General features: G+C 40.9%; 1 protein-coding gene and 1 long non-coding RNA gene across 2 annotated transcripts in view; both read left to right on the plus strand.

Moving 5' to 3' along the window:
- The first annotated feature begins 317 nt into the window (after window positions 1–317).
- Window positions 318–4,546, plus strand: LOC128021588 (uncharacterized). Its single transcript, XR_008185596.1, has 2 exons — window positions 318–4,079; window positions 4,169–4,546. It is a non-coding gene; the product is annotated as an uncharacterized LOC128021588 (long non-coding RNA).
- Window positions 4,547–8,033: 3,487 nt separating this feature from the next.
- The window catches only part of LOC128020676 (NACHT, LRR and PYD domains-containing protein 12-like), a 36,097-nt gene continuing 17,307 nt past the window's right edge, over window positions 8,034–26,823 (plus strand). Inside the window, exons 1-4 of the mRNA XM_052607282.1 lie at window positions 8,034–8,081; window positions 8,730–8,929; window positions 9,024–9,197; window positions 9,322–9,495. Coding sequence (XP_052463242.1) covers window positions 8,034–8,081; window positions 8,730–8,929; window positions 9,024–9,197; window positions 9,322–9,495 — 596 coding nt within the window. The remainder of the gene's footprint in view (window positions 8,082–8,729; window positions 8,930–9,023; window positions 9,198–9,321; window positions 9,496–26,823) is intronic.

Below are 26,823 nucleotides of genomic sequence, written 5' to 3' on the forward strand. Positions count from 1 at the left end.
GGGATGTTTAGCTGAAATCTTTAATTCAGTCTAACCCCACTGTAACATCTACTCCACACTTTAGTCCACACCAATCAGCATAAAGTTCAACCTACCCTGTACATTTCAAAACGCCGATCAAGATGGAGTTTCCCAGGTTTGGTAGTTTGGAGGGAGAAGACCCTATTTCTTACCTTGAGAAATGTGATGAGTATCTTGCAGTTCAACCACTGAATGATGCTGAGATATTAGCTATGTTACCTTCGGTTCTAACTCATACAGCTAAAGACTGGTGGCTTGCGGAGAAGAAGAGGGGGAGAACTTGGTGCCAGTTCAAGAAAGCATTCCTGCAGTCTTTTCTGCCTGATGATCATGAAGTTGAGTTGGAAAGAAGAATTAGAGAATGGAAACAAGGGTTTGATGAAAATCTTGGAACATTTGCTTATCAATATCGTGCCTTATGCCTTCGACTGAAACCTTCCATGTCAGAAAGGGAGATACTCCAGGCTACTCTAAGAAACTGTAATCCTCGGGTTGCCAGCATACTCTGAGGCACTGTTTCTACGGTTGATGAGTTGGTACGTGTTGGTACACTGGTGGAAAGGGATGTTAGTGAAGAAAGAGCCTATTGGAGACAGACACAAGCAGAGCATCAGGCAAAGTCAAATGGAGCTAATAAAATGGCAAAAGGCGGACAGTCAAATCCTCACATTGCGGTGTTGTCAGGAAGTATAGAGAAAGAGCTTGACCCATTGGTCCTGCCGATATCCATCAGAAATTACATATGTCAAGCAGTTTTGGACACTGGTAGCAAAAAACTGAAGTCAAGCATGGAAACATGGCTGTCCAGCAGAGGTCAGACCCTCTCACTGGCCAATGGTCATGTACAGACAACTCTAGGAAAGATTGTTTGGATTTGTACACTTCATGGTCATCAATATCCATTTTGTGCCTATGTGATGAAGGATCAAGATCTAACTTTGCCTGTGATACTTGGCCTGGAGTTTTTGATGGATTCAGGAATCCAGATTGATTTCAAGGACAATACCTAAATCCTGACTGAAGAAAATGAGGTAAAACATCCATTCATGCTTTATACTAATTCAATGGCAATTAGTCAACATCTGGCATTACCTCTGGTTCACGTGCCTTTCCGCACATTGGGAACCATAAAAGATCTGGCAAGTCGAGCTGAGGTTAACAGAACACAGAAATGTCAGTTGGAAGCACTCATGCTCAAGCGGCCAACAGTCTGTACAGAGTCCCTAGGACGAACCACTGTGATTCAAATTAATGTGATTCAGATTAAAACTTCAGATGAGATTCCAGTCCGTAAACGAGCCTATCCTGTTTCTATTTTCAAACAGCAATTCATTGATCAGGAAGTTTCAAAATGTTGGAAAAAGGGATATTCAGACCATCAACTTCTCCATGGGCGGCTCCCATAGTTCTTGTCCCTAAGAAGGATGGTACTACGCGTTTCTGTATTGATTACAGGGCTATAAATGCCAAGACCCCTTTAGATGGATTTCCTATGCTACAGATCCAATATATACTTGAATAAATGTACGGTGCTTCTATTTTCAGTACATTGGATGTTAGATCTGGCTATTGGCAGGTGCTTATGGATGAGTAGAGTATTCAGAAAACTGCTTTCATAACCAAAAATGCCCAGTATGAATTCCTGTGTCTACCATTTGGACTGCGAAACTCTGATGCAACTTTTCAGCGCCTGATGAATACAATATTGAGAGACTGTCTTGGAAAGTTCTGTTTGTCTATCTCGATGATATTGTCATTTATTCCCAGAATTTCCAAGAGCATTTTGAACTCCTTTAACGACTCTTTGACATGTTAAAGCTGCTGGTTTGACCCTGAATCTGTCATAGTGCAACCTGCTCCAAGGATCCATCACTTTCCTAGGACATGTTGTGTCTAAAGAAGGAGTTCGTACAGAAAATGCCAAGGTGGAGGCGGTTCAAAATGCTCCTGTTCCAACCACACTCAAAGAGGTACAATGCTTTTTAGGCCTTGCAGGATGGTATCATAGGTTTATCCCTCAATTTTCAGAGATCGCTGCACAATTGCATGCCCTGAAGGGAAGAAATGTTGTCTGGGAGTGGACAATGGAATGTCAACAGGCTTTTGATAAACTGAAAAATGCTCTTCCAAAAACACCTGTGTTGGCATCTCTGGATTTCACAAAATGTTTTAAAGTCCAGACAGATGCCACTGATGTTGGGTTAGGAGCGGTGTTGACTCAGGACCACGACGGAGCTGAACATGTTATTGCTTATGCTTCGAGACTTCTACATGGGGCTGAGAAGTCCTATTCCACGCCTGAAAAAGAATGTCTTGCAGTGATTTGGGCAGTCAAGAAATGGAAACAGTATCTGGAAGGAAAACATTTAGAAGTATTTACAGATCATGCTGCTTTTACGTGGGTTTTCAATCATCCCCGTCCAACTTCTCAACTGACCAGGTGGGCTTTGAGGTTACAAAGCTTTGACTTCACTGTCCAATATTTTAAGGGACAATGTAATGTAGTACCCGACACACTTTCTCGGAGTATACCTTTTCAAGAAGTTAAAGGTCACATTGCTTTTTGTCAAGCAACCAGCATTGGGTCGGACTTACCTATCAGCTGGGATGAGATTGGAAGTGCTTAGAAACAAGATCCCTTACTTCAGCCTTTATGGGAAATGGCTAAGTTGACAGTAACAGACCCTAACCGCATTCATTATGTCTTACAAAATGACTATTAATTTTGTTGTGTGCCTAACAAACATCAGGGTGAAACTATGCAGATAATTGTACCATTTGTCATTAAAGGAAATATTCTTACAATTTGCCCATTCCAATCCCTTGAGTGGACATCTTGGACGGATTAAAACTTTGAGGCGTTTACTTAATGTGGTCTACTGGCTGGAGATACGCAGAGATGTTTGGGGCTTTTGTACCGTGTGTCAAACCTGTCAGATTTACAAACCAAGAATCTCAAAGCTGTCTGGTCACCTACAGTCGACACCTGTAGTCGAGCCAGGACACATGTTTGGTGTCGATCTCATGGGTCCCTTCCCAAAGAGTTTGCAGTCTAATGAATATCTGATGGTGGTAGTAGACTATTGCAATAAATGGGTAGAATTATTCCCTCTGAGATCTGCTAAGACCCATCTAATTGTTAATTTCTTAATAAAGGAGATCTTCACTCAATGGGGTACGCCTACCTACCTTGTCTCAGATCGTGGACCGCAGTTTACGGCACAACTTTTGAATGATGCATGTAAGCGCTGGGGGGTTATTCAGAAGCTAACCACAGCCTACCATTCACAAACAAACCTTAATGAAAGAACTAATCGAACCCTCAAGGCTATGATATCTTCTTATGTTAAGGACAACCACAGGCATTGGGATAAATGGATATCTGATTTCCGATATGCCATAAACACGGCATGGCAGGAAAGTACAGGTTTAACCCCTGCAGAGATTGCTTTAGGCCGAAAGTTAAAAGGACCCATGGACCGATTGGTACGAACTCCACCGCAACCTGATCATGTGGCCTATGGGACTGTTGAAAGGCAGAGAGAGTTGTTTGAACAAGTAAAAGAGAAGACTAGTTAAGCTCAAGAACGACAAGCAAAGTACTATAACCAAAGAATGAAGCTTGAATCATTCGATGAAGGAGACTTGGTCTGGATACGTTCTCACCCTCTGTCTCGGTCTGCAGACTCGTATATGGCTAGGTCTAGCAGAAATTATGAAGAAGTTAAACAATGTAAACTACCAGGTAGTAATGTTGGATGATTCAAAGCGAGTTGAAAATTTTCATTCAGTTTTATGGTGATGTTTAAACACTTTTTTTCTGAGGAGAGGGGTATGTAACAGTTATCCTGTTACTAATATAGACCAGTAGTTTTCTCCAGTGTATTTACCATTATTACTCACCTGAGCATTAGGGGGCGCTCTATTTTTAGGTGAATTAGTAGGCCTATTTAAGGAGACAAAGAAAGAGAAATGGCAGGAAGTTTGTTTCCTCATGGTGGTTGTGGCCTTTTTTTTTTTTACCCTTGTTGAGGAACTTTAGAGTTCTAAGCTCATCTGTAAGTAAGTGTCATTGTTTCTACTTTGGTTAACAATTTTTGTTACTAGCACATGGTTATGGTGTTTGTTTGTTTTGAATTGTTTACAGAGGGTTTGTGTTCTAAATGTATATGGATTACCTGGGGACAAAAACAACTGAGAAGATTGGAACTAAGAGTGATTTCCATTTAGTACTTGATTGTTGCCTGTTGCAAGACAAACTTTCCCTTCAAGCATGGCAAAGCTCTCTGATAATTGAACTCTGCTGTGGATCATCTTGCCACTTAAGTACTGTTTTCTCTATTCATATTCAACAAAGACTGAGAAAAGCTTAGGATCCTAATAGAGAAGAAACCAAGGACTGTGCTTTATGTGATGGACCATATTTCTTATCCACTGTTTCTACCTGTTTGATGTTGAATTGTGTTATGTTGAATAATGAATGTTTGGTGTGACTATGTTTAATACATTTGACTCATGAGTGAGATTGGTCTGGTTTGTCCCTTATTTCTTGTAGCACTTAACGGATAGGTGTTACAACTAAAATGAATAACTCCGCGCACTGAAAAGACCGAACACACAGGAAACATTCACCCAGCACCGGATACCTTCCTTGGATAGAGTTTGAGGACCTTACAATAGTTACAAAACAGCTGAAACACACACTAAAGCAAAGCAAATGATGAACATGGAAGATAAAAACAGCACTGGGACAAGAAGATGGTAGTTGTATGGACGTAACACCTCAGCCTCTCACCCTGGACTGCAGTTCTATGGGTTCCTTTTTACTCCAACTAATGAGCTTAAACAGAGTTCAGGTGACACTCATAAGAGCAGGAGGAGTAAGAGAGAGGAACACAGTATACACATAGGAAAGTCAATCATTAGTCAAATCATATAAAAATTTTACTTCTATGTCCATATGGACGTAACACCCTCATCACTAAGTTTTTTCCTCAACATAGCATTTCACCAAGTGCTAAAAGGGGAAAAATAATAAGTAACACTTTAAATATCAGCACTACTGGCCCGGGATAGCAAATCAGCACATCACATTATAAGAGCCTCTCAAATGACGAATATCAAGAATATATTCTTAATTAATGCCCATCGCATCAAGCCTTGCTTTGAATTAGATATCTGAGCGAGGAAAGTAAAAGGGTTGTGATCAGTGTACAAAAGAAGAGGAGCAAAAATGTGATTGGGTCCAACGCAGTGTAGGTGTAACTAATTCAGTGATGCAACAAAGACTACAGGAGCATTTCAATAAATTAGAATGTTGTGAAAAAGTTAATTTATTTCAGTAATTCAACTCAAATTGTGAAACTCATGTATTAAATTAAATGCATACAGACTGAAGTAGTTTAACCTGTTAACCCGCACCTGGACACCGGTGCACTGAATGCTCTTTGTTCGCATGTATCAATGTTTATGAATAGATTAAATGAAACAGGACATAATTAATCAATACAAACTATAAATCTAGGTCTAAGCCTCAAGTATCGACGACAGATCGCTGTTTTCAATGGAAAGCTTATAAGGAAGGTATTTGCTATATTTGTGTAAGCAGTACACATCAAAACATGAATAATCCAAATGCAGTACATACCAGATTCATCATAACCACGAGTTACAAACACATCCAGAGCTGTAAATCCCGGTTCAGTTAGGAAGTCCACTGAACAACATCTCATAGTGCAATTTTAGTCCAACGAAGCAATAACATTGTAATATGGATGTTAATTCTTTTGTTTACGTCTCATTTAATCATTTATTAAACTACGCTCAAAAAACGGTGTCATGGTAGTAAAAAACTAGCATGGTTTTGTAGAATTGAGCTGCAACTAGCGATTATTTTTTCTGTCGACTAATCTAACGATTATTTTTATTACAATAAATAATTAATCTAATGTTTTTTTTATTAGCTAATGAATCCTTTGGATTACTTTACAAAAAAAAATATAAGTACAACTTCTAATATAATATTTCAACCTTTATTCATTTTCAACCTATGTGGTTTAAGTTTTTACAGTATAAAATAATAAAGAGGCAAAGAAAATTATTTTACTATGGTAAATATGAGCTTATGATGGCGTTTATAATTAAACCACAGTAGCCATAAATTTACAGTTGTCTGAGACGTCATGAAATGTTCTTTAGCATCACAAACCATAAAATGTAGTCAGGGTTCTGCTATGGTTTAGCATGGTTTCCAGAGATCTGGAGCTGATTCGGGGTAGCTCTGTGGTTTGTGACTGTTGTCTCGCGGCGTGCTGTCTTTTAAGGGGCCGTTCACATATCACGTCTTTTGCGTGCTCAAGTTCGCTATTTCCAATGTAGGCGCGCGATAAGCGCGCTCATAATTGAAGCGACGCTGTCATGACATGCTCGTTTTTTCCAGTCGCGTCCGAACCGCATCGAGCTAAAAACATCTCAACTTTTCAGAATGCCGCAAGTGCAAGAATATCAGACCTGAACCAGGAAGTTGGTCACCAGATCACACGGTAACCAGTTAAACCGTAACACCGGAGAGCGCCAAGATGTTTTCCTCTGAGGTGCTAGTGCATCGCAGTTGTGCTGCCGTGGTACACCATATCGGTTTTGCAAAGGGAACAAAGGGCCATTTTATTTGTCCTCTGTTTAAAGTATTCCCATACTTTTGATAACAGGGGTCTCTGTTTTTGTGATAGAATGCAACTTTCTCCATTCCCAGTATGCCATTACGCGAGATGTAAACAAACAGTGTGACGCGTCGACGCATTTCACGCACGTCATTGCAGCACTATTGTAGAATACAGTGGAACTAAGAGGATGAGACCATCCCCCCAAAAAAGTCAAAGATAAGCAGAATATTGTTTATTTGAATTCCAGCACTCTCTCATGACGGATCTTGATGCGCACTGTGACGCACCTGTCATATGATGGAAGCATAACTTATCGATTGGCTTTTTGCACAAATAATTCTTAATTTATTTCTTCTTCAACATTTTTTGTGTGTGTTTTGTGGGGAATGTGGCTGTATCTGCATGATAACCATGTCTATGACTGATAATCAGTGTGTAACAGACAGCTATCAGTGTGAATGTGTCAATATTAATAGAGTTTGATTATTGAATATATACATTTTAAAATAAATTAAATAAATGTATGCATTTAGCAGACGCTTTTATCAAAAGCGACTTACAGTGCATTCAGGCTATCAACTTTTACCTATCATGACACATATATGACATATCTGTATGATTATCATCTATTTGGAAGGCCATCAACGTGATTACTGACTGTTTGAGTGTCTAACAGTGTAAATGCTTTTTTTTCTAGCAATCTCAGGATTTACTGTAATTGGCATAGGCCTATAGTTAAATCTTCTTTTTATATTTTTTTTATTTTTCTTAATATTAATTTAATTATTCTTATTGTATTTTTTTAGTGCTCAAATAAATCACTTACATGATTTTGAATATTCTGTCTATTGTTTTATAATTGAAAAATTAGGCAGTGGTATGTTTAAGCACTAATTAGTTTGTAGTAGGGGTGATTGATCTAAATCAGCCGATAATTGCTTTGGGATGATCGATCGGCGGTTTCTAAAAACCAATCTCAAGCTGATAACGTGGCTGCAGTAAGAGGTTTGGCATGACATGCAGCGGCACCGTCTCATACTCTGTCTGGCATGGGTGAAATAATTATAATGCTATATTTCTTTATTAAATAACGTATAAAGTAATTTGAAAATCTTGTGTGAGAAGTAACTTCACAAACAGCAGAAGTGAATTACCACGCACGTTCTCTCTTTCTCTCTCAAAATATGCAAATGGCTTCAAATCACCACACATCACATCTGTCTATAAGCTAGCTGCACAGGTGACACACGAATTGTCACTTCCACAATCGAGGCAGTGTCACATCATCACTTAAAATGTATAAATTGCATTGCTTTTTAATACTTGCCCGTGTTTAACCATTCAGCACTCATGCGCTCTCCTGGAGGCCTCACACTCATGCACCCTCGCAGCGAGCACGTCAGGTTCACATTACTCCATTTGCTGTGTGTATGCAATGCATATTTTATTCCTGCACTCATGTTAATGGCAATCATTCACACTGCACACACGGTTGCAGTCCGTCAGCACATCTGCCACAGTGTAGAGATTGTTTCTGTCTATTGCTGCAATACAAGTGCTGAATTAAAACAATAGCTTATTATTTTCGTTAAATATTAACATGGATTGACATGTAAATGTTATAATTACACCATAAATGCATATTATTAAAGTCTACTCTGTAGACATGTTATTTTGGTTAGGTTTAAAGGGAAAGAGCACTTTTAGATAAACGAGGCAATAAGATGGCACACAAAAATAAAGTTCTTTATGAACGGCAGGATTGCTTGTAATAAATATTGTAAAAAGGAAAGGCAGTAGATCTGACTATTTCTGTCAAGTTTGTGATAATGTAAGAAAAGTAGTTTAAATGTTTTGCCAATTGCTTGAACAAATTAATATATAAATCTAGAAGTAAATGCAAAATTATTGAATAATGTGTTGCTTATGTTTATTGTTTTTAAACATGATAAATTATAAACTCCATGAGCCCCTGATCAAACTGAACTGAGCACTTGTTCAGTAGGCTACTAGAGGCTTATAAACCATACCTTATAAGAACATCAGTGTCACTATTTTTTCTCTCTATGCAGGCTACATAGGTGTTATCTCACTGCCCATTCATGTGACAGTCTTTCATCAGCTCTACAATCTTCAAACTGTATCCTGAGAGAGCTGGACTTGTATAACGATGACCTGCAGGATTCTGGAGTGAAGTTGCTTTCTCTTGGATTGAAGAGTCCAAACTGTAAGATAAAGATACTAAGGTTTGTTTTTGAACACTTTATTTAGTCTTGTTTATTAGTTTATTTTGCATTAACCTGTTCACTAAAAATTATATTAAGTGTTTTTCTTGTTTAGGATTTCCTTATGTAATCTCACTGCTCAGTGCTGTGAGAGCTTGTCGTCAGTTCTACAATCACCAAACTCTGTCCTGAGAGAGATGGATCTAAGTAACAATGACCTCCAGGATTCAGGAATGAAGCTTCTTTGCGATGGACTGAAAACTCCAAAGTGCCAGCTGGAGATACTGAGGTTTGTTTTAAAACACTGTAATTATTATTATTATTTTTATTTTTTATTTTAGTTTTCGCATTTACATTCACTTAAAATAATATTGTAAAGATTTTTATGCAATGGCTGTGTTTTTCCTGTTTAGATTTTCCTCATGTAATCTCAAAGCTCAGTCCTGTAAGAGTTTGTCATCAGTTTTGCAATCCCCAAACTGTGTTCTGAGAGAACTTGATCTGAGTAACAATGACCTCCAGGATTCAGGAGTGAAGCTGCTCTCGAGTGGACTGAAAAGTCCAAATTGTCAGCTGGAGATACTGAGGTAAATGTTTTTCATAAAATAAAAAAAATAAAAACTGGTAGAATAAAATACCTTTAACTTTTGTCAACAAATGTAGCATTTGAATTCAATGGAATGCCAACAGAACAAGACAGAAAAATTTGCATGCAAGTATGGTTTTCATATTTGTATAAATGTCTATATTTCTCACCTTGAAGTATGCCCATTGTGTACTGAATGAACTAAAATTATAAAAAATATATATTTTATAGTAATTAAATAGCAAAATATTTTAAATTATTTATTTGATGAATGTATAGCTTCTGACAGCACTGTATAAAGTAGCAGCTTCATTTAGCAGCTATGTGTGGGAATGCCATTGCATCTCAGAGAGTAATAATTGCATATATTATTCGTCCTTACTAGGGCTGCACGATGTGTCGTTTAAGCATCGATATTGTGATGTACGAATCCACGATAGTCACATCGCAGAATGTGCAATGTAGGCTGTCATAGTTGATCCGTTATTCATTAACTGTACGGGCCAGCTGCTCCCCGGCCCTTGACGAATGTCGCGGATTAATTGCACAGCTTAACCATCACAGAGTGAAATGTTTTCATGTTTATCAAACACATTATGCATGTGTTTTTAAGTCCTGTCAGTTTAACAGAGAGAGAGAGCGTGCGTGAGAGAGAGAGAGAAAAAGAGTGAGAGAGAGAGCGCGTGTGAGATGCAGAGAGAGAGAGAGAGCCCCGGCCACACGCTCACGGTCTTCAAACAACACGAGCGCTATCTTGCTCTCTCTCCCTTGAGCATATTAATCAATTGACACGATGGTGTCGATGTTTAACTCATTTAAAATGAGAATGTAAGTGTGCTCAACCCATTTTTTTTTGTAAAAAAAAAATTAGATTAGTATCGTGCGGCCCTAGTAATTACACAAACATTCAAACTTCTCTTTAAAACTTTTGGCCCATTCAAAACAAGTGTGTACACACATGAATTTGTTCCCTATCTGTCGGTCACTACGAGTTATGTCGAACGACATATGGATTGGGAGGCCAATCATCTCTGAGTTTAAGAGAAAACGCCAATGAAAATTGGCTAGTGGATTTAACATACCTGAGCCACTCCCCGTGCCAACGGGTATAAATAGGGCGACAGGTGCATCCACTCATTAGATTTTTGCTTCGGAGCCGAGTGGTTGTATGAAAGCTGTTATACTCCACAAAGCCATTCATCTGCTTTGTCAGGAAGCTGTTCTGGTTGGCGGTATGGTGCAAACAGCGGTGTCCCATTCAGCGATTCCCCTGGGCTTCTCTGACAATGGCCACGATCATTGTCTTCTGTGTCTTGGCATTCAGCACGCTGAAGGTGCATTCGTGGATGGTTCATGCACGCACTGTGTGTGTGACCATGGCAACGTTGTGATCGCGTCTCTCCTTTCTTAAAAGGAAAGGAGCAGACCCCTCTGTCACTACCCGTTCCGGTTTCTCTGTCACGAGCAGAGGACCGCCAGCTAGTGCTCTGGGAGATTTGAAGGTGACAGTGAGAGCTTCTCCGACGGGCCACGCCCCACGGACCTCTTTCCCCTTCCGCAGTGTTTGTCCTGTGCGGCTGCTGGGTGATTTTGCTGGGCTGTCTTATGGCAGTCCCAACAGGTCATTCAGTTTGCCGCCGGGGATCAGATGTCGATTGCAGCATCGGGGATGTGCTCTGTGGATGAAGATTCGGCGGGGCTGCCCCACTCGGGTGTTGTCGCCACTGCCGAATTGGACCCAGAGTTGACAGCCGTGCTTGCACGGGCAGCTGTGAGAATCAGGATGGAGGTGAAAGCACCGCCCAGCCCTGAGTACTCATGGCTGTTTGATTGGTTCTCAGTCTCTATATGCTGCACATCAGTTACAGGTTTTGTATTGTAACTATGTTTGCTTGTATGGTCCCTGTTAAATAAACTTTAAATAAATAAAAATAAAAATAGAGCGCGGCTCACAACCGCGTTTTACTCTGGTTCCTTTCTTCCCGGATTGTTTATGGGGAAGTAATGTAGTCGTGGATGGCCCCTTTTTACGGCCGGAAGCAGCTCATTTCGTTCCTCCATCCTCACTACCCTCGATGGCGGGGCAGCTAGGGGTGCGTTGACATTCCGCAGCAGGAGAGTGCGATTGCGGTGCACTTGTGCAATAACGTCTATGTATGAAACCTGATGGAATGAATAATTTAATTATTAGATTTAAAGCCTAGTTAACGTCAGACGGTTATACAACATTCTCTATCATCCCATGCCTTCATCTGTACCTGAAGTTTTGATTTCAGTTGATGCAGAAAAGGAATTTCACAGGGTGGAGTGGGATTACTTATTTGACACTCTTCAGATGTTTGGTTTGGAGTTTTATATCTTGGATCAAATTATTATACCAAGCCCCACTTGCCTCAGTTCGTACAAACAATATTTCCTCTGCATATTTTCAGATTAATCGTGGCACTAGACAGGGTTGCCCCTCTTGTCTCTTTTGTTTGCAGTAGCAATAGAGCCTTTGGCCATCGCTTTGCATAAAAAAAAAACTGGTATAGTCAGAGACTGACGAGAGCATTAAGTCTCTCTGTACGCGGACAACTTGCTCTTATATATTTCCCATCAACAATGCTGCCCGGGAATTATCTTTCTCTTCTTTCCTGTTTAAGATTTCCCGCTCATTTAACTTTCAACTTTCAACATTCAACTTACCCTCATGTTGTTCCAAACCCGTAAGACCTCCGTTTATCTTTGGAACACAGTTTAACCCTTTCGAGTCGATTAACGCATATATGATAACCCCGAAAAGAACGTAAATTACACTTTCAGTTTTAATCGTACAGATAAGAGCAATACATCAATCGAATCTGTAAAGGGTCTACTTTTTTTGGATACAGACATAATAACAACAAAACTTTGTGCACTTATAAAATAAAGATAACAAACAAGGTGTGCTGTCTGCAGCCTTTGTCTGCGCTGATCTTCTTTGACAAACACGTCATTAAAATGAACTGTAACTCCGTGAATACTCAACGAAAAGACATGATAGAGATATCTATAGAAAGCTTGACATGTCTATTTTTAAACTAAACAAGTGCCGCCGAAAACAGATATTCTGTGATAAAGTAATCCATATGAAAACAATGCAATGTCTGTTTTTCATATCTCCCTTCATTATATCTAATGTGACCACGCCCCCGCGCCGGACGCGCTATTCAGATTTAAACTGAAGCGCGTGGCTTGAATACACCCACACAGAAGAAAAAGCGAGACTGTTCTTCAAGTTTTTTTATTTTATTTTACTGTTTCCTTCGTGATGAGAGGAATAAGAATAAGACATAAATCACCCCAAAAAGATGTGATATGGATGAGGATTTTAAAAAAAAATTGATTTCCTCAGAAAAAAAAGAATGAAGCACTTTATTCAGCAGAGATCATAAACATGAGTAAGTCTCTTTTTATTTATTTATATACTTGTACTAGTTTCACATAACGTGTAAACATTTTACTAGTTAGACTTATTCCAAAGACTTTTATGAAGTTTCAATAACAACATACATACTATACCATTCAAAAGCTTGATGTAAATAATATAAATGTGACAAATAGATAACTGTAACAAATGTAAAAAAAATGTTTTTCTTTCAATTTATTCCCCCTAAAAACCCAGAAAAATATTCTCAGCTCTTTTCAACATTAATAATAATGATAATAATAATAACAATAAATGTTTTGTTTTTTTTATGTAGAAAATAAGATTGTTAAAAGGATTTCTGAAGGATTGTGCGACTGGAGTAATGATGCCAAACAATTTGTTTGAAAGTCTGCTTTGATTGTTTCTAATAAACTGTTTAACTGCTCTCCCAAGTGGATATTAAATTATGATGTGGGATAATTTAATATATTCTTAATAAACTACAAAAATAAAATTATATACTTTTATTTTGTTCTCACATTATTTCTTGTAACTCCTCACAGTGGCACAGCTGAATGAGAGGCTCATTATGCAGCTCATTATAATACTCATTATGCAGGCTTTTGTCTTCTCAGGTGTAAATCACAATGATATTCATGGTAGTTAACGCCTACTCACATATGACTTTTACCGACAAAAGTGTGTTAGAAAATTTAAATCAATATATTGTTTTCTGTGAGTGAGTAAACAAAATGATTTTCACATAATTTAGAAAGAAAAATTCTAGGCTACAAGCTCCAGTTCTTAAAAATCCCGGGAACCATTGTTCTTTATGTGTTTTATGGCCTTTTCAAGTGTTTTAACATTTTTAGTTTTTCACTAACCACTCATAATATTTTTTTTTTTCTCAAAAACACAATTATGTACATACATGCAGTCAGAGGTGGGTAGAGTACCCAAAAACTGTACTCAAGTAAAAGTAAAAGTACTAGTCTTGAATAGTAACTTGAGTAAGAGTAAAAGAGTATCGGATAAAAAATCTACTCAAGTACTTAGTTACTAGTTACTTTGGGTCATATATACTGAGCCTATTTTTATTTAGATATATACATAAAATGTATGTTATGTGTGTGTGTATAAATGTATATATTTCATCAGCCTTTACTCCAATTTATGTAATTTATTATAAAACCCTGTCTGTTTACTTAAGTAACAGATATAGGTGTCATGCCATGCCAACTTATTTTTAATACGACTGACTTTATATTAAATGTGAATTTAACATTGAAAGTTAATGTGATATAAGTATTGCTACTAATCTTTCATTTTTCAGAAAGAGTGCAAATAACATTTACATTATTAAACTAGATTTCAATCACTCTCAAAAACTCCCATTAAAATCACTGAAACTGTTAACACTGTAAAATCAATATCTTTAATTATAGATTCGTACACACATCTGCACTTTGTTGTTTCTGACGAGAGAATTTGCCAGAAAGAGGTATTCAGTCAGTGAGCGAGTGAAGCATTCAAAAGCTCAACAGAATCGTGTGTGATTGGTTATAATGTGCAGCTCTGTAAAAACGCATCTATCTCTGGCTCAGCGCCAGCAAGCGATCACAGATCTGAATTTAGCAGCTGATGATATGACTTGCTGAACGTACTCGCACCGGTGTGATTGTATTAAAATTAATACAATTTTAATCTTCTATTTTTTGTCTTTTGGAAGCTACATTCAACTTGACTCCCCTCTGTTATAAGCCACACACGTACAACAAACTAATGTCACAGACAGTGGTATCGTGTACTGTAATCGAATGTAGCCCAAGTTATTACCTGATAAATAGTAGACAGCACATGCGTTCATCTAATAAGGATCTCCATCGCAAGCAAATAATAGCCTTTGCAGATTTGCTTTCAATTCAGTGCAGTCCCATAGCCAAGTTTTCAACACTGCTGATATTCTTAAACATTACAACTCTGAGTGAACCGCTTCAGATGCTCAGCGCCTGCGGCAGGGAACTGAACGACTCATTCAAACTGATTCATGAACCAATTCACTTGTTTGCCAATTGGTTTGATCAAGCCTTTGAACAGAATTGACCGAAAAGAATGAATCATTCGCGAATGGGCATTGCCCAGAGAAAAGTATACGCATTTGGAATAACCTGAAGCATTTATTGCATTAAGATAAAGTAACGAGAGGAGCGTCGCCCACAGTAACGAAGTAAAAGTACAGATTTTTCCCAAAAAATTTACTCAAGTAAGAGTATAAATTACCCATCTTTAAATATACTCCGAAAAGTATTAGTTACCCCAAAAAATTACTCAAGTAAATATAACGAAGTAAATGTAACTCATTACTACCCACCTCTACATGAATTTCACATATTATTATAGCCCAGTTTGTACTGATTACAGTGAGATGAGACTTTACCCATTTAGATATTTATAAGAAACTGAAAAAAGCACAAATGTCAGGGCATGACAAAATTTCTCCATGCCCAAAAAATACCCTTAGACTCCAGAGGGCTAAGATATTTTAGATTTAGTCTGAGAGCTCTCAGTCCTTCCATTGAAGCTGTGTGAACGTGTATACTGTGTATACTGTGTATACTGTCCATGTCCAGAAAGGTAAGAAAAACATCTTCAAAGTAGTTCATGTGACATCAGAGGGTCAGTTAGAATTTTTTAAAGCATTGAAAATACATTTTGGTCCAAAAATAGCAAAACCTACGACTTTATTCAGCATTGTCTTCTCTTCCGTGTCTGTTGTGAGAGATAGTTCAAAAAAAGCAGTTTGTGATACCCGGTTTGCGAACGGATCATTCGATGTAACCGGATCTTTTTGAACCAGTTCACCAAATCAAACTGAATCATTTTAAACGGTTCGCGTCTCCAATACGCATTAATCCACAAATGACTTAAGCTGTTAACTTTTTTAATGTTGCTGACACTCCCTTTGAGTTCAAACAAACCAATATCCCAGAATAATTCATTTACTCAAACAGTACACTTACTGAACTGCTGTGAAGAGAGAATTGAAGATGAATACTGAGCCGAGCCAGATAACGAACAACAGACTGACTTGTTCAAGAGTCAAGAACCGGTTTCAAAACAATTCATATTGTTGAAGTGGAAGGATCAGAGGCCTCCAACCCTAACACAATGGATTCGTGATGTCCTCTTTTTCCTAAAGTTGGAAAAAATCTAACATTCTATAAGAGATTCATCTTACCAGTTTAATAAAGCTTGGGACCCTTTTAAGCAATATGTCATGGAACATGTTTTATTGTCGGATATAGACTGATTCATTGTTCTTGCATTTATCCCCCCTTCAATGAAACCATCTCAGGTTACAAATGTAACCTTTGTTCCCTGAGAACAGGGAACGAGACAATACATCATCGACGTTATGGGGAATGCCTCAGGTGTGACAAGTGTCTAAAATCAAATATCAACTCACAGCAATCATGCTGACTGGTGACAGCCGTGAATCATCAGCTTGAATGATGAGCGTACGACCTGGATATATAAAAAGGACGCCTTGAAATCATGACAATATCCTTTCGTCTGAAGGGACTGTTTGACAGGCAGACCCGAGGCATGGCTGGGAGACGTATTGTCTCGTTCCCTGTTCTCAGGGAACAAAGGTTACATTTGTAACCTGAGACGTTCTCTTTCGAAGGAACGTCATCGACGTTATGGGGAACGAAATACCTACGCCGCCATGCTAAAGGGAGTGTATGCCCATTGGCAGTGACAACTGTCAGAACCAGCAATTCAATGAACGCTAGAACCACTCACCCTCAGGTCACACTGGGCTGTCAGTGACAGAACTCCCTACGGTCATAGCCCAAGCTATATGATACCACAGAAAACCTCCATAAACATAGTTTAGTGAAAGGTCTACCTGGGCCTGCTCAAGGGCCTAGGACCACAACTTCAACTTCTTAGAAGGGGTCCCTTCTATGGAATGTGGCTAGGGAACCCGAGGGAACCCCAGCCAGTCACCATTCAGGGTAATGTGCCACCTGAAATGCCACCAGGCAGGCCTGACCTGGTGTAACTACATAAGACACTACAGAATGGCCACTTCCTGTCTGTCCGAAGACAGTAGAGTTGGGTCCAAGTCCACCTTTGTCGAGTACGAGTCAAGACCAAGTCCACAAACATCGAGTCCAAGTCCGAGTCCGAGTCCAAAAGGGGTCGAGTTGGACTCAAGTCCGAGTTCTTAAAGGCCGAGTCCGAGTCGAGTCCGCCCAAGTCCAGAAAGTAATTAAATTAAAAAAGATTATAAATTGGTATTGTACATTTTTACATTCTATTAATATTTTAACCTTTCAACCCATTAAACCAATGGCAATATAAAAATGTAATAAAAAAATACCACTGTTACATCTAGTCATTGCCATTGAACATTTTTATGTCAACAGAACTAGTTTCCTATCAAAAAAGGTTTCAAAGGTTTTATTGTATTACAAGTGCATGAAAATACAAATGAACCTATTTTATTATTGTATCACACTATATTGTCCTCCAGTTAAAGATGACATTTTAGTTATTTAATGCCTCTCCCCCACATTTGACTGAGGTAAAGTGCGGCCAATGAGGAGATCCTTAATAATGGAATTATGAATTTCTTGTTGTCTTGGAGAACTTGCATCATAAAGTTGCATTGCTTGTTTGGTCAGTTCTGGTCTTGCAATTCCTGCAATGCTGAGCTGTGCAGCATCTGTTGGTTGCTGCTGCTGTCTTTGGTAGTCGGTTGCATCGGTTTTCGGATCACCAGTACACTGAACCGAAAACCGTTTCTTTCGGAGGCGTCCGATTTGAGAACCGATGAACTGATGATACTGCGCATGCGTGTAATTTTTCAAGTATTTTGTTAAACATCGGAAAGTGTGATAAAACTATAAATATATATATATATATATATATATATATATATATATATATATATATATATTAGGGGTGTAACGGTTCACAAAATTCACGGTTCGGTTCGATACGATACACTGATGTCACGGTTCGGTTCGGTTCGGTTCGATACGTTTTAGATACAGCAAAATGTAAAAACATCTCAACTTTTCAGAATGCCGCAAGCGCACCGCGGGTCATGTGACAAGAACCAACCAATCAGCTTCATCCTTTCCCGTAACAACGTTGAGAGCTCAGCCAAGATGAAGGAACAGCTGATCATAGTTGTATATGGATTGCAATTTTGAAATAAATTTAGTAGCAGAGCTACTGCAAGCGATTTTTAGAGCTGCAAATCCATTTATCCTTCGCTGAAATTTCCGCGTCTCATGGAGAGAGCACGTCATTGTTGCTTAGCAAAGACAGACGCCTCATGAGCGCTTCTGCCCGAGCGCTTTGGAAAGGAGGAGAAAGACGCGCTTAGCGTTTTCCATGCGTTTTTAGGCACGATATGTGAACGGCCCCTAAGGCGCTCGCTCACTCAGCACGCGCTGAAGGCTCGTTGCAAAATGTCGAATGCATTTAACAGACCAGAAATATAAGATCCTAAAATAACCAACAGGTCTGGTGTTTGGGTTGGATTCCCTGTAAGCTATAGTGTCTAAATGCTGCAGGGATAGTTTGCTGCGTGCATGTTTCTCCTTTTTTTTCGTCTTTTCCCAGATAGTACTGACGCATATATCCCAGATATTCCCGCTGGTGTTTTTTTTTTTTTTTTTTTGTATTCCCGCTGGTGTACCCTGTCATGTTGCAGATGCGACATACCGTTGGAATCCAAAGTGCACCCAAACACCAGACCTGTTGGTTATTGGAGGATCTTCTCATTTCTAGTCTGTTAAACGCATTGGCTATTTTGCAACGAGCCTTCAGCGCGTACTGAGTGAGCGAGCGCCTGCTGAGTAGCCTAACATAAACATATAAGATGGTGTTTTTTTCTTCTTCGGGAGTGTCAGGGGCGTTGCCTGTTACGTTGTTTGGGTTATTGGGCTACCTTGTTGAACGCATATCATTATATTTCTCTCTCTCTTTTTTTTTTTTTTTTTTCAAATATAATTAAATACTCCAACGAACCGTTCGGTATACATAATGCGTACCGCGTACCGAACCGAAAGCGTCGTACCGAACGGTTCAATACGAATACGCGTATCGTTACACCCCTAATATATATATATATATATATATATACACATTTTTTTTTAAGATAGGGGCTACATGTTTCTAATCTGTATATTGTAGATTATGTATGGGCCAAAGGGGTTTTCAGGGAAGTTGGACAATGATTAAGACTCTAAAGACTCCATGTTTAATATGAATAAGGGATGATTTATGAAATATCTGTACTGTATTTATAGTTAATGATGACAGATTCAAAAACTGAGTTTGTAGTAAACAGAACATGAACACGAGTAGAGCAGCTGATGATACTGAACTGCAGCATGTGCTGGTATCCTGACATTTTATCCTACCCTGTCAGATTTTCCTACCCGGGTTTTGAGCGATTCTCGTTCTCGAGTCAAGAACCGGTTGTATCAGTAAACTGAACCGAAAACCGTTTCTTTCGGACGCGTCCGATTCGAGAACCGAGGAGCTGATGATACTGCGCATTCGTGATTCAGCATGAAGCGTGTCTGAACCAAACTGATTCTTTTGGTGATTGATTCTGAACTGATTTTGTGCTAATGTAATGAGTGCGGGTAAACCGAGGGCTTGAATGAAGGGCAATCTGACGAAACGTAAATTCATTTAATAACAAATACATCGCAATGGATTATGTATCCAGTGAACTGTTTTTTTTTTCAACCGGTTTTTTGAATCAAACCGTCCGAAAGAACCGGTTCGCGGAAAAGAATCGAACTTCCCATCACTAATCCACACTGATATCCAGTGACTGAGTGGTGCGTGTGTTTCGTCTGCAAGCATGAGACTTCTGCCTGCCGGTGTGGTGCAGTAAAATGACAGAAGGGGAGATATTCATTAATTTATCATTTCAATTTTATGCTGGTTTTATTGTTACACATGACGTGGACTCGACTGTACTCTGAATATTTTCCGAGTCCAAAATGTTGAAGTCCGTGTCAAGTCCGAGTCCAAGTTCGAGTACCCCAACTCTAGAAGACAGAGCCTCTGGACACTTCCCTTTAGGAAGGCATCCAACCCGAAGAACTGCAGAACAGGCAGTGAACCACTCGGCACGGATCTCAGAGACTGGATATCCTGGAGAGTATCACTCAGCATAGTGCTTTACAACCCTTGCCAGCGAGGGGAGTTTCTCTACTCGATCCACGGATCTAGCCAGTGTTTGTGTTTCAAAACACTGAGGAGGCCTGTGAGGGCCTAACTGTGCGTTCACACTGCCGGCGTCGAGAGCATCAAAAATCGCTCTTGCCGCTCTGCTCACGACGCTGCAGAAAGATTCGTGAGCACTCAGACGCTCTGACGTAGATCGAATGCTTATTTTGTATTTAAAGTGGCCGCAAAGCAAACAAGCTTGTTGATATTGTGCAGACTAACCACAAGGAGGGTAACGTTATAAGTTAACTTCATTACATATTGTAGTGGACGAAATATTAAGATCCTTTACATAAAATGAACAATCTCAGACACCTTGGTCCACGTTTCACTTTTAATTCATTTTTTATGTCCCTGTATAAACCTATCCTCCATTGTGCTTAGGAACTAATGTGGTCGGAGCTGTGTTCTCTGGAATCCTCTCAAGTGGTGGACTTCTATGTTCCGATTGGTTGCTGCCCAACCGCGTCATAGCTCATTACCATAAAGTTGCCTTGATTTCAACTCTACTCGATGCTCTCAACGGCCAAGTCGCGCCGCACTGCTAGACGGAGGCTTACATTGAAAATGAATGACTTCCGGCCACTTTGACGCTCTCGACGCCGGCGGTGTGAACGCACAGTAAGGACTGATCTAATTGGGAGACCTCATGAGATGCCTACGACCGACTCACCAGACTCAGGAGACCACATACTCACATTGACCCTCAGTGAGGGGAGCATAAGATCTACCTGGTAGGCAACCAGGCTGTAGCAGGATAAAGAGGGTCCAGGAGGGAACCCGTAGCAGAGAATAAAAACTTGAGCCAACCCAGGGCGCAAGCTCACCTTCGGTAGCTGCCTGATAAGGACTGCTTAACTGAAAGTAAGCGGCCACTAGCTTACAAAACCCAGCATCACTGTGAAACAACTCCCAGGGAGACCTGGAAAGGCCTACTACCTGACAACCACCGTATGTGGGAGCTCACCTTCAGAGAGGGCTGGTGAAGCCTACTACTTGATAACCACAATATGTGGGAGTTCACCTACAGAGAGGCCTAGAGAGGCCTACTACCTGTTACCAGATAACCACCTTAAGTGGAAACTGAAAATAATTTGGAACTCAACTCCAGGGAGGCCTGATGAAGCCTACTACCTGACAACCACAAAACATGGGAGCTCGCTTACAGAGAGGCCTGGAGGGGGCTCAACTTCAGGGAGGCCTAGTGAGGCCTACTACCTGATAAGCACAGTGCATGGGAGTTCACTTTGCTTACTTTCAGGGAGGCCTGGAGAGGCCTACTACCTGAAAACCATAGCTGATAGTGAGCCAGACTGGCAGTCTTTGGGGCTTTGCCTTCAGGGAGGCCTTATGAGGCCTACTACCTGATAGTTCAAAAAAGCAGGAATTGAACTTCAGAGAGGCCTGTGGGGCCTGCCACCTAGTAACCACAGTATGTGGGATTTAACCCTCAGGGAGGCCTAGAAAAGCCTACTACCTGACCACCACAAAATGTGGGGGCCACCTTCAGGGAGGCCTAAAGAGGCCTACTACCTGAAACAGTCTAATCAGCTGGATGTGACTACTGCTGGGGACTTGCCTAACTGTGAGGCCTGGTCGAGCCTACTAGCTGATACGAGTCTATTTTGCTACTTTAACGTACACTGCTGGAACCATACTATTAAAAATATTTTCCTATAGTTTTGTCCTAGTGTATGTTCCACAATGTTGTGACCCACCTCCAAGGAGGCCTGTTAAAGGCCTACTACTCGGCAGTGAGCCTTCTGCCCAAACTACAAGGGCCAACCGCCGAAGGTGAGCTGGCATAGGAGCCCTATTTGGGGGCTACCCGGTCAAGGAAGCCTGCTGGGGCCTACTACCTAACCGTGCAGCCTTCACGGCAAACAGCTGTTACTACTGCATCCTGATACCTAATCACATTGCCAAAGGCAGTGTACTCAGCAAAAAAAATACCCTTATAGCAGAGGAGTACAACATACGCCATTGTGCCTAGTGGAGGCCCCATTAGGGGCCTACCTACTAAATGCATAGGCGTCAGTCCATGGAAATGCTCTGGCTTCAAGGGAGCGGAGTTCAAATACCAGAATGAAATGTAGTTTAGAACTCCCTGCTCAACCGAAGCCATCGTGGTGTGAGGTAGATAAATATAGAGCTGAGAATTGACTACTCAAAACTACCCTGAGTTAGTGGGGGAGTAACAACCATATGCCCCTGCAATGTTAGACAGGGAGCGGGCCTGCAAGTGGCTCCAAAGGGTGACAGGGATTTGTCCTGCGCCCAGCCTAGGGGAGCGGGGGGCTCTAAATTGCAAGCCAACCCACTTCAACCCATCAGTCGAGCGATTAGCTCAACGGGCTGAGTGGAGCCAGCTCTAGAGACCCAAACATCTCTGTTCGGCAGGGTCTGACGAACTATCACTTCGCAGAGCGAAAGATGGCCTAACCCTGCCAGACTGAATCTACCTCAGCTACCACCCTGCATTACTCTATCACCCCTGAATGCAGAGAAAGGGGCGAGCCTTGGCCAACAACTCCCATTTAACACAGCCTAACAAGCAACACACTTCCAATATCCCTAGCATAGCCTAGGCCAGCTACAGAAGCGGCCCAGGTGAGGGCCGACCTACAAGCATAGATCTACCTGAGGGTTCGGTGGAGCCACAGCCTACTTGATTGAGAGGCTGTGAAACGCTCAACCTACTGAAACCTTACAGAGCTCAGGGAGCGAGTACTCAGGATACCAATGTCACAAACCGATAGGCAGGACATCTATCTGAAGATCTATCTGAAGCGCCAGTGTCAGTCGAAACCTAAAGCAAAACAGCTCTCCTTTTCTCTTTTTTTAGGAAGACCAACTACTCTACCCCTTGGTGTCTAATAGCCCTGAGGCTAAACAGAAATGCATATAAAATGCCCACCATGCATATAAAATGTTATGACAGGAAGGCCATCACATACTCAGCACGGAAGCCAAATCTTCTTTGAGCTTCTCCTTAATTCGTTCTAGCCACCAACTGGGGGAGGCTTAAAGTCCTAAAGTCCAATACTTTAATTGCTCCTCTAAGAATGACCTCCTAGGTCTATACAGGGAACAAGGTCTGTAGAGAAAAACAAATTAGTGTTAGTTATACACAAAGAATTTTAAAGACCAAAAAGATCACCTGCAGCGTGCGGAGTGAAAACTCGCCAGAGGGTTCTCAATGAATCTGGGGTCCACCACTTTTACATGCCTAAAAGAGGCGCTCACATCAACCAGTTGCTACGGCGGGCCATCAGAACATAGTTCTCATCATAAGGCCTATCCCCAGGGCTGGTGTAACATAAACGCCTGGAGAGTCAAGAAGAGGGAGAGGGCTGGTAGAAAAGGCCCTCCAGGGAGATCAAACCCTACTTCCGCGGAGCATTGCTTGTGCTGAATGACCTCCCTTAAGTCCCTCTTCTTGAGGGAGGCTCCTCCATGGAGGGGGCGCACGAGAGGTGACACTAGACCTCTGTCCTGTCTACGGTCCTCAGACCAAGACGGACCAGCTCCTCCCACATGCCTGGGCTGGGGCCCGGATCTCAGCGGTATACAGGTCTTAAATGCGGCTGAGCGCGCCTTCGCCTCCCGAAACTTTCCAACCACTGCCTCAATGGAGGTGCCAAAAGTTTAGCAGGCGAAACTGTTGAATCAAGGAGAAGGGATTTTTCTTTCTCCCCGATATCAGCCAAGTTAAGCCACAGATGCCTCTCCATGGCCACCATTGCCGCCATCGATCGGCCAATCGTGGCAGCAGTCTGTTTAGTGGCCCGGAGAGACAAATCTGTGGTCCGGCGCAACTCAGCGACCGCCTCAGGGGACAGCCCTGCCCCTGGTCGAGATCCTGCAGCAGGTCAGCTTGGTAGGCTTGGAGCACTGCCATGGTATGAAGGGCAGCACCAGCCTGACCTGCTGCCGTGTACGCTCTCCCATTCAAGCGAGCCGTGGTTTTAAGGTTCTTGTATGGCAGAGTCTGAGCTTTTAGTGTCGACACCCGCCCAGATACGAGATGGTTCGCAAACATCTCGTCAATGGGCGGCATCGACACATAACCATACTCCCCGATCCCCGATTTTCAGTGGCGCGCTCCATAACTTCCACCAACTCTGATGATGGCTGACAAGGTTGAGGATCTAAATCATCCTCCTCAGCCATCTCGTGCCCAGCCCGAAGAGCACTCGCTGCAGTATCAGTAGGAGAATTGTCTCCGTCATCCACCTGCAGCTCACTCTCGTCAGCCGATGACACGTCCGAGAGGTTAACGCCCCTCTCGAGACGGTCAGCGAGCTCCATCTGGAAGCACCATGAAATGTGTCGCCGCTCTGCCTCGGCACAAGCAGGACGCGATCCGTGAGGACCAGATGCTGAACTCTCTTCCCTCGAGAAGAGAGCCCGATGAGAGCGGATACAGACTGGATCTGGTGGCTACAGTGACCTCGGAATAAGAGAGAAACAGACAAATATTACCGTACTTACCATTTTTCTAATGATGTAGCAGGTACATAGGGTGTTATGGTAAGTGTTTCCGGTTCCGGTTTACCTAATTAATGCAGCCTAAAAATCCTTTAACAGATTTGGATATTAAAAGCATATTAGTATGTTATGTGTAAGCCAGGTTAAGGAGATGGGTCTTTAATCTAGATTTAAACTGCAAGAGTGTGTCTGCCTCCCGAACAATGTTAGGTAGGTTATTCCAGAGTTTAGGTGACAAATAGGAAAAGGATCTGCTGCCCGCAGTTGATTTTGATATTCTTGGTATTATCAAATTGCCTGAGTTTTGAGAAAGTAGCGGACGTAGAGGATTATAATGTAAAAGGAGCTCATTCAAATACTGAGGTGCTAAACCATTCAGGGCTTTATAAGTTATAAGCATTATTTTAAAATCTATACGATGTTTGATAGGGAGCCAGTGCAGCGCTGACAGGACCGGGCTAAAATGGTCATACTTCCTGGTTCTAGTAAGAACTCTTGCTGCTGCATTTTGGACTAGCTGTAATTTGTTTATTAAGCGTACAGAACAACCACCCAATAAAGCATTACAATAATCTAACCTTGAGGTCATAAATGCATGGATTAACATTTCTGCATTTGACATTGAGAGCATAGGCCGTAATTTAGATATATTTCTGAGTTGGAAAAATGCAGTTTTACAAATGCTAGAAATGTGGCTTTCTAAGGAAACATTGCGATCAAATAGCACACCTAGGTTCCTAACTGATGACGAAGAATTGACAGAGCAGCCATCAAGTCTTAGACAGTGTTCTAGGTTATTACAAGCGGAGTTTTTAGGTCCTATAATTAACACCTCTGTTTTTTTTCGGAATTTAGCAGTAAGAAATTATTCGTCATCCAGTTTTTTATATCGACTATGCATTCCATTAGTTTTTCAAATTGGTGTGTTTCACCGGGCCGTGAAGAAATATAGAGCTGAGTATCATCAGCATAACAGTGAAAGCTAACACCATGTTTCCTGATGATATCTCCCAAGGGTAACATATAAAGCGTGAAGAGTAGCGGCCCTAGTACTGAGCCTTGAGGTACTCCATACTGCACTTGTGATCGATATGATACATCTTCATTCACTGCTACGAACTGATGGCGGTCATATAAGTACGATTTAAACCATGCTAATGCACTTCCACTGATGCCAACAAAGTGTTCAAGTCTATGCAAAAGAATGTTGTGGTCAATTGTGTCACACGCAGCACTAAGATCCAATAAAACTAATAGAGAGATACACCCACGATCAGATGATAAGAGAAGATCATTTGTAACTCTAAGGAGAGCAGTCTCAGTACTATGATACGGTCTAAATCCTGACTGGAAATCCTCACATATACCATTTTTCTCTAAGAAGGAATATAATTGTGAAGATACCACCTTTTCTAGTATCTTGGACAGAAAAGGGATATTCGAGATTGGTCTATAATTAACTAGTTCTTTGGGGTCAAGTTGTGGTTTTTTGATGAGAGGCTTAATAACAGCCAGTTTGAAGGTTTTGGGGACATATCCTAATGACAATGAGGAATTAATAATGGTCAGAAGAGGATCTATGACTTCTGGAAGCACCTCTTTTAGGAGCTTAGATGGTATAGGGTCTAACATACATGTTGTTGGTTTAGATGTTTTAACAAGTTTATACAATTCTTCCTCTCCTATAGTAGAGAATGAGTGGAACTGTTTCTCAGGGGGTCTATAGTGCACTGTCTGATGTGATACTGTAGCTGACGGCTGAATGGTTGCAATTTTTTCTCTAATAGTATCGATTTTAGAAGTAGTTCATAAAGTCATTACTGCCGTGGTGTTGGGAAATGTCAACACTTGTTGAGGCTTTATTTTTCGTTAATTTAGCCACTGTATTGAACAAATACCTGGGGTTATGTTTGTTTTCTTCTAAAAGAAGAGAAAAATAATTGGATCTAGCAGTTTTAATGCTTTTCTGTAGGATAGGTTACTTTCCCGCCAAGCAATACGAAATACCTCTAGTTTTGTTTTCCTCCAGCTGCGCTCCATTTTTCGGGCTGCTCTCTTTTAGGGTGCGAGTATGCTCATTATACCATGGTGCCAAACTGTTTTCCTTAACCTTCCTTAAGCGTAAAGGAGCAACTTTATTTAAAGTGCTAGAAAAGAGAGAGTCCATAGTTTCTGTTA

The sequence above is a fragment of the Carassius gibelio genome, chromosome A10 (assembly GCF_023724105.1).
Source record: "Carassius gibelio isolate Cgi1373 ecotype wild population from Czech Republic chromosome A10, carGib1.2-hapl.c, whole genome shotgun sequence".
Classification (NCBI taxonomy): domain Eukaryota; kingdom Metazoa; phylum Chordata; class Actinopteri; order Cypriniformes; family Cyprinidae; genus Carassius; species Carassius gibelio.